We start from the raw sequence: 9145 nt of genomic DNA, 5'->3' as shown, positions 1-9145 counted from the left end.
TACTTTCCCTAGGACAATAATCTGTAAAAGAAAATAGAGTAAGGTGTGATATGTTTTATCATAATAATATAAGGGTGGCTACACACTGATTATTCCTGATGATGACAAAATAAAGATATAAATAAATTTAGCCTCAATTCAGGATCTAACTGAGCACTTATATACATATAGTATATGTATATATGAGGGGGGAAAAAAACATGAATTGAGGTTACCTGTAATCAGGACTTCTCTAATGTTTCCAGGTGGAATGTTATTTTCCTAAGCATATTCAACAATTTTTTTCCTTTTGTTCCAGAGTTAAAGGGTGGCCACTTCCTAAATTCCATTAAAGACCATGTTAGGGATTTTATTTATTAGAATCCTGCATTATATCAATTGCTTCCTTTGTGTTCCACCATGATATTCAATGGAACCCCCAACTTCACCAAATTCATCTACCTTGTCAATACTGTCAATAAAAATTAACCCAAAAGTCATGGGAATATTTAATAAAGTGTAAATGGTGTAACAACTACTTGTCTAGGAAACTCACTCATCTCAACCACATCTACACTTTAAAATAAGTGTCAAGTATTCCTGTCAATGAAAACTTCACATTTCTCCTGAGGCTCTACTCTAGGTTTCATGTTTTAATTTTCTATATGTTTAGCAAAATGAAACTGGAATATTCTGAACCTTGGAGAAATCATATATGCTCCATATTTCCAGGGAGGAAACCTGAACATGAACTCTTCCAATTACTTCCTTCATATTCCCACAATCTTCAGTGTCCATGCTACTCAAATTACAACATAATGTACAGTTTGGTCCACACATAATCTGGTTATTAGTTAGTTCAAAGGAATTTGTAAATTTTTTTTGTTAATTTTTTTATTATTTTCTTCATTTACATTTCAAAAGCTATCCCAAAATTTCCCTATACCCTTCCCCCACTCTGCTTCTCTACCCACTCACTCCCACTTCTTGGCCCTGGTGTTCCCCTGTACTGGGGCATATGAAGTTTGCATGACCAAGGGGAAATTCTATAACACTGTATTGGGGGAAGGGTGTGAATCTGTCTTAGTCCTTATTTGCAGAGCAGCACTTTTGTTACTATTTCAGAGATCCACTGCCATTCTTACCAACAACATATACCAATTTTGTTTTCCGGCCAGCTCTGTCCACATTCTCACTATAAAATACTATGTTCTCTGGTGTCGTCCTCACAGTTGCATAATGATTATCCCCTTGAACTGTAATGATAATGGAAATGTTTAAAAAGTCAGTGATACTCAATGTTCTACTTTATTTGATGTTACTTATTTGTGAAACATTAATGTTGACACTGACAGTAACAATCATCTCTGATTCACTAATATACAACCTATGCATGCATGGCTATTCCTGTAGGCATTCATTTTGCATAATACATTCTAATATGAACAATACCCACTTGTATGCTACAAAACTGATTAAAAATCTTAAGGACAGACATTGTCCATTTCTCTGAATATCTTGTGTCAAGACAAGTGGGACTATTGGTTAGGTATTTCTGTTGTTTTCAACCAGATATCAAAGGCTTCTTGTGAATTTTGTGAGAAGTTAAAATTCTGGATTTTTATTAACATGGAGACATGTGGTGGGAAAAGGCATACATGTGCAAATAGAGATAGTTACTAATTAGTAACATGCAAAAACATTGTAATTTTTTCTATTGTTGATAAAAGGTAAGTATGGAATATTTATATATTATCAGAAATGCATAGTGTGTGTGTGTGTGTGTGTGAGAGAGAGAGAGAGAGAGNGGGNGGGGGAGAGAGAGAGAGAGAGAGTATGTGAGAAACATTTCCACTTATTATATGATAAAAGTTAGTCAAAGGAAAGTAAAGGAATTTTAGAATCTAGTCCCTTTCATTAACAAGACATTTTTAACAACCATATAAAATGAGGTAAAGCATTTTCTTGACAATAGAATGTACACTCTGGTATTTGTTTGTTTGTATGGTTTTTTATGTTGTTGTTTTGCTTATTTTAATATTAAGCCAAAAGTCTAATTGTATATAATTTAGTTAAATAATGTTGCTATTATTTTAGCAATTCTTACAAAAATTGAGTCATTCTAAAATCTTTAAACAGATTTTGTCCATAACTGCTTTTCAGAATTGAAGATTTTCAATATTCTAAATATTATAGATTAATCTGAGAATTGCGCTTTCTGTGCTAGGATTTTGATGGGGCTTTTGTTGAATCTGTAGATTGAATAGCATGACCATTTTTACTATGTTAATTCTACAAATCCATGAGCATGGGAGATCTCCCCATTTTTTGTGATTTTTTTCAATTTCTTTCTTGAGAGACTTGAAGTTCTTGTCATACACATCTTTCACTTCCTTGGTTAGAGTTACACCAACATATTTTATATTATTTGTGACTAATGTGAAGGATGTTTCTCTAATTTCTTTCTCAGTTCATTTATCATTTGTATAAAGGAAGGCTTCTGGTTAATTCGAGTTGATTGTATATCCAGCCACTTTGCTGAAGATGTTTATTAGGTGTAGGATTTCTCTGGTAGAACTTATGGTGTCACTTATATGTGCTATCATATCATTGGGAAATAATTATACTTTGACTTCTTCTTTGCCAATTTATATGCCCTTGATTTCCTTTTGTTGTTTTATTGATCTAGCTAGAACTTCAAGTACAATATTGAGTACATATGGGAAGAATTGGGATCCTTGTCTTGTTCTTGATTTTAGTGGGATTGCTTCAAGTATCTCTCCACTTAATTTGATATTGACTGTTGGTTTGCTGTATATTATTTTTATTATATTTAGATATTGTCATTGAATTTCTGATCTCTCCAAGACTTTTTGGGGTTTTTTGTTTGGTTGGTTGGTTGGTTGGTTGGTTTGGTTTTTCGGGACAGACAGCTCTGGCTGTCCTGGAACTCACTTTGTAGACCAGGCTGGCCTCGAGCTCAGAAATCCTCCTGCCTCTGCCTCCCAAGTGCTGGGATTAAAGGTTTGTGCCACCACACCCAGCTTCTTTCCAAGACTTTTAACATGAATTGGTAATGTATTTTGTTAAATGTTTTTTCAGCATCCAATAAGATGATCAAGTGATTTTTTTTCTTTGAGTTTATTTATATACTGGATTACATTAACAGATTTTCGTATATTGAGCCATTCTTGCATCCCTGGGATGAATCCTATGGGATTATGGTGGATGGTAGTTTTGATGTGCTCTTGGATTCTGTTTGGGAGAATTTTATTAAGTATTTTTGCATCAATATTCATGAGTGAAATTGGCCTGAAGTTCTCTTTTTTGTTGGGTTCTCATGTTGTTTAGGTATCAAAGTAAATGTGGCTACATAGAACGAATTAGGTAGTGTTCCTTCTGTTTCTATTTTGTGGAGTAGTTTGAAAAGTATTGGTATTAGCTCTTCTTTGAAGATCTGGTTGAGTTCTGTACTAAAACCATTTGGCTCTGGGATTTTTCTGGTTGAGAGGGTTTTAAAGACTTCTATTTCCTTAGGGTATATGGGGCCATTTAGATAGTTTACCTGCTAATAATTTAATTTGTTATGTGGGATATGTCTAAAAAACCATCCATTTGCTATAGATTTTCCAGTTTTATTGCTTAAAGGCTTTTGTAGTAGGATCTGTGATTTTTTAAATTTCCTCAGTTTATGTTGTTATGTCTTCCTTTTCATTTCTGACTTTGTTGATTATGCCCTTCACTGAACTACAGATGATTTTTAGACGGTTCTATATCTAACAGAGATGATAAAATTCAGTGGCAGCCCTACAAGCACAATGATTACTCAGAATTTATTCATGAAATTAGAGACACTGATTATTTTTCTGTGTGGTATCCAGATATGCCCCATCATAGAATATTATTATCACATTGCTAAAAATGGGATCTTTGGTTTCATGATCAGAACCAAAACATTACCATTTAGTTACAATCTATAAAAGATGATGAATAAATAATTAAAATAAACGTGTAAATTAAGATTTCCTTTCAAGGATAACAGATCATGTTTATGATAAAAGCACAAGTGAACCATAGGCATGAAGTTTACAAATATATTTTAAGATATTAAGGACTACTAGTAAGTAGCAGGTTTAGCAAATAAAATAGTGATGTAATGTATGACAGAAAAAAAACACAGTAAAAATAGCTAGAAATAATTTTTCTGTGGCAAAGCTACTTGGAAAATGTATTGATAAAATTATTCACAAATTTGGGTCACAGTGGTCTTCTCCAAGTAAACCTGGAATGATCTAGAATTTATTTGGACTTAGTACATATCTGAGGGTGTTGGAGAGATCGCTAAATTTCCAAGCAACCAAAATTGCTCTTCATCTATGTACCTTTGGACAGCTGAACTATCAGCTTGCACAACCACAATGCTTTGGTCATAGAGGGTGCTCCCACAACCTGTACTTACACTGGGATCTGTAGGTCTTGCCATCATCTTGCAAATACCCAGTGATTGTGGTCAATGAACATTGTCCATTTTCACTAAAAAATTAAAGAGAGAATGTATGGTTTGTTCTTTGCTACCATTAAATCCATATTAAAGATCTTCAAGTGTTAGAATGCATTTAACAAAGTATTGTACAGAGACAGGAGCTAATTACTTATGTTTACCTCAATTTTTCCTAATTCTTGTTTAGAAATTGTCATACTGTTTGCAGTCATATAGTAGCCTTTCTTTATTTGTGCCAATTTTGCCCATGGTCCAAAGGTACTGGCGATATTCTTATACAAACTTCAATAGTCATTGAGTATGATTTTCTGTATAAAAATTCTCTTGTTTTAGTCCAGGTATGATATAGACATGGGTGTACATGTATGAACTTAAGTGGTGTTATATGTACCTAAAACTTACAGTTGTGGCTATAAGATAGAAAAGGTTCTAGGCATTTTCAGTTCTTAATGAGTTACTCACGTCTGCATTGAACATAGTTATCCATATGCCAGAGAGAACCTTTGAACATACAGCTTCAGGAAAAAGAAATTCTAAAACCAGTTTTATCTGACCCATTTATGGAAGATGTTTATGAAATTTCTATTTGAATAACATATCATATATGGCTTTGACCTATGTGATCACACCCTTCACCTAACTACAGATGATTTCTTTCGAGAGTTCTATATCTAACATTGATGATAAAATTCAATGGCAGTCCTCCAACTACAATGATTACATAGGATGTACTCATGAAATTAGAGACACTGAGTATCTCTCTGTGTGGTGTCCAGATGTCTCCATCATATAATATTATTATTATATTGCTAAAAATGGAGTCGTTGGTTTCATGACCAGAACCAAAACATTCCCCTGTAAATTATACAGCATTAAGGGTAAGAAATGAAAACAGTTTTCTCAGTTTACTTTCTTGATAATTTGCTTACTCACTCGACATAAAACGTGACATTCATTTTCTTGCATTCCTTTTCACAAGTAATTTGATGAAAATAGAGCCTCAGCTCTCCACTTATCTCCATTTTGTCTACATTATCAGCAGCGATAGCAATAGTTTTCCATGGCCCATACATCTGTAAAAGCAATAAAAATAACAAAGAAAACCATATAGACCATTAGAATATGAGTTGGTATTCATATTTCTTCTCTCAATCTTTTAAATATTTAAAATTGCTAGAAATAATCATCAATAATATTTCATTTGTTAGTTCAAGATTATGTTTCCAGAAATGAAGCACAATGCAGAACAATATGATGACTTTACTAAAAAGAGAATTATGGAACTGAGACTGCTCATTTTTGTCCTCATATTCTCTTAAAATCCAATCCCTTATTTTACTTCTTTCATTCTAGAGAAACTCTTAATGGAAAAGTAAACCTGAGTGAAAGTCAGAAAGATTATTTCATGAAGATGGACTTGCATGGATTAACTGAATGATATATCACATCCACAGAAGTATGTTAATTGGGAATCTCCAACATATATACAGACCCTATGCATTTACCTGAGCATGAGCCAACCCAAAGGCCAACTCGAGCAACAGAAATTTTACCATGATGGCACAAGAATTTCTTTTCTACAGAAGCTCAAAGTAGATAAGTAGTTGTGAAGGATGTGGACTAAAAAAGGTTTTTATACATTTAGTGAAATTGAGGGACATAGAATCAACCAATGATATTATATCACAACAACCTAGTTCTGTTCAGTACTTCCTGTTGAATGTAGTTCCTGGTAAAAGTTCAGTACTTCCTGGTAAATGTCCTTAAAGGACATAAGATTATCCTTCAGGTCAGGATATGTTGTGTTGATTGAGTATAACTGATAGAGTAAAAGTATTATCTCTATGGTAGCATTTATAAGTAATGGTTTTGGTTCTAGAAATACAGTGGTGGTAAAGGTCACATGCATATCAATATATCCTCTATGATTCATTTAAACAATATGACATGCAACTTAAGATACATTCTGAATCTTAGCCTTATACTATTCAGTTAAAGAAATTTAAAACTGTGGCCTAGACAATAAGATCCAGAGTAAACATATGCTTGTAAGAAAATATGTTAAAGAGTAAGGAGAATTTCTTATAAGGATATAGTCATAAGTCTTCTCCTACTTTTAAGACTTTTCATATATTGACCATTTGTACAGAACTATAAGAGAGATCATTAAAAATAACTGTATAAATAATAGAAACACTTAAGTCAGATGCCACTGCTAATAAAAGTATACTTGATGAAAGGAAACCAAAGCAAGTGAAAAAGTAAGTAAAAAGTAATGATATTCTGAAAGACTTCATATGTACAAATGGACCGTATTCAAGCAAAAAAATATGCTTCACATTTCTTAAAAGAAATATCCCTCTTCCCAGTAACATTTTGTCATCTTTACACATCAAGTCAAAGATATCTGTTGTCCTCAGAAATAAGATCTAGTCTGTTATTTCTAAAAAATAAAAATCAGCATTTCAGAGTATTGTTTTTTCTATAGGGATGTACTTTCTAACACATGGAATAAACTACAGTTAGCACTGTGTTATTATTGTTTGAAAACTCATGGTTTATAGATACATCACTGTAAAACTTTAAAGGTGTGTTCTTTATGACATTTTCATTAAATTATATTCTAGATTTATCTTCATTTGTTTTTGAGGTTATAATTACCTATTTTCCCACATCCCTTTCCTTCTTCTAAACCTTCCCATATGCATCTCCATGATCTGTTTCAAGTTTGTGACTGCTTTATTCACATATTGTTGATACACACACACACAAACACACACACACACGTGCACACACACACACACACATATATATACATATATATATGTAATTATTGCTCAAAATATATAATTTTACTTGTACATATGTTTGCAGGGCTGACCATCTGATGTAGAATAACTAGTTGTTTCCCCCTTCCTACTCACAACTTCCTTTATTTCCTGTAGTTCTTAATATAGAATTGTTGCTTCATTGTCTTTTAATCTACAATTTTTCATTTCCATTGTTCTCCTAGTTGAACTTATCTTTAGTCATTAGTGTCATTTTTGGTTATAGATTCTCTCTTCCTCTCTTCATTACAACCCTCTCTCCCTCTTTCTTTTACAATCCTTCCATTCTTTCTTCTGTAATGAAGCCAGTACCTTAGGTTTAGAATCTGTAGAATAGATGCGACTGGGCTTCACATCTCTGTATTTTGCTTGGTTCTGCTTTTTTATATTGATCTCCACCTGCTGCTATAAAAGGGATTTTACTATAATGAGTGAGTCCTAAATCCTTTTCCTTTTATTGAAAGGGAGGTTTTTTTCATTTTTTTTAATTAGGTATTTTCCTCATTTACATTTCCAATACTATCCAAAAAGTCCCCAATACACTCCCCCCCCAACTCCCCTACCCACCCACTCCCACTTTTTGTACTGGGGCATGTAAAGTTTGCAAGTCCAATGGGCCTCTCTTTCCAGATGACTAGGCCATCTTTTGATACATGTGCAGCTAGAGTCAAGAGTTCTGGGGTACTGGTTAGTTCATAATGTTGTTCCACTTATAGGGTTGCAGTTCCCTTTAGCTCCTTGGGTACTTTCTCTAGCTCCTCCATTGGGGGCCCTGTGATCCATCCAATAGCTGACTGTGAGCATCCACTTCTGTGTTTGCTAGGCCCCGGCNTNGTCTCACAAGAGACAGCTATATCTGGGTCCTTTCAGCAAAATCTTGCTAGTGTATGCAATGGNGTCAGNGTTTGGAAGCTGATTATGGGATGGATCCCTGGATATGGCAGTCTTTAGATGGTCCATCCTTTCGTCACAGCTCCAAACTTTGTCTCTGTAACTCTTTCCATAGGTGTTTTGTTCCCAATTCTAAGAAGGGGCAGAGTGTCCACACTTTGGTATTCGTTCTTCTTGAGTGAAAGAATTTTTTTCTCATAAAATATATACAATTTATAGATTTCCATCTTTCTGTTCCTCCCAGTTCCTCCTCACTCTCTGTCTCATTTAGATACATTGTCTTTCTGTCTCTCATTAGAAAGCAAAATGTCTTCTAAAGAATAATAATAAAATAAAACATAATATGATACAGCAAATAAAACACTAACAGATCTAAATTGAACCAAACAAACTAACAGAAAAAAGAACCCAATAGAAGCCACAAGAAAAACATACATATATTTTTCACACACTCTGTAATCCAATAAATCACTTCCTTGGAAGTCATAATATGTACCATTTAAAAATGGGGGAAAAAAGTGGTGAGGTATAAGGGGATTGAGAAGAAGAACCCTCAAAGGGGGACATTGTGGGGCAACATTTGTAGTATAAATAAATAAAATTAGTAAGTTTAAAAATTCATTGGAAAAATAAAATAAAGTTTTAAAAATCAATAATTTTTCAAAGAAAGAAAAAGACAATTGTGAGAAAATAAAGGTCCAAAGATGCTGTTGAGTCCAATGTCTGCTGACCATCTACTGAAGAGCTTGTAACTATGTTTAAGTTTAGTTTGATTACTCAGTGAGGTTCCCTTGAAGGAAACAGTTTCATCTGAAAGTGACTATCGACCAGGGGCACAAGTCCCTTCCGGTCGGCACCAGCACCAACGCACTTTGTGCACAGAGTCTGTGTACACCCCCAAGGTCCCCACAGGACTCTACATGGGATCTTAGGACCTCTGGTGAGT

The 9145-nt window shown here is 34.0% G+C and overlaps 1 protein-coding gene across 1 annotated transcript; it reads right to left on the bottom strand.

The window, feature by feature from the left end:
* Positions 1-285: 285 nt before the first annotated feature.
* Positions 286-6036, bottom strand: LOC110287466 (odorant-binding protein 1a-like). Its single transcript, XM_021154077.1, has 5 exons — positions 5986-6036; positions 5414-5553; positions 4439-4512; positions 1097-1235; position 286 (listed from the first exon to the last, which is right to left on the bottom strand). Coding segments are annotated over exons 1-5 (405 nt in total).
* Positions 6037-9145: the final 3109 nt, after the last annotated feature.

This window comes from Mus caroli, chromosome X (assembly GCF_900094665.2).
Source record: "Mus caroli chromosome X, CAROLI_EIJ_v1.1, whole genome shotgun sequence".
In the NCBI taxonomy this organism is placed as follows: Eukaryota; Metazoa; Chordata; class Mammalia; order Rodentia; family Muridae; genus Mus; species Mus caroli.
Note: the sequence above shows the minus strand (reverse complement) of the source record. Positions and strands in the feature narration are given on the sequence as shown.

What these genes read in the sequence shown, in the direction of transcription:
- LOC110287466 (XM_021154077.1), bottom strand. Translation starts at nt 6,036, where the DNA reads ATGGTAAAATTTCTGTTGCTCGAGTTGGCCTTTGGGTTGGCTCATGCT. An exon ending in AATGTCACGTTTTATGTCGA is followed by an intron (nt 4,513 to 5,413) that starts GTGAGTAAGCAA and finishes TTAATTTTTTAG; the next exon opens with TGAAAATGGACAATGTTCAT. An exon ending in CAAGACCTACAGATCCCAGT is followed by an intron (nt 1,236 to 4,438) that starts GTAAGTACAGGT and finishes TTATCATTACAG; the next exon opens with TTCAAGGGGATAATCATTAT.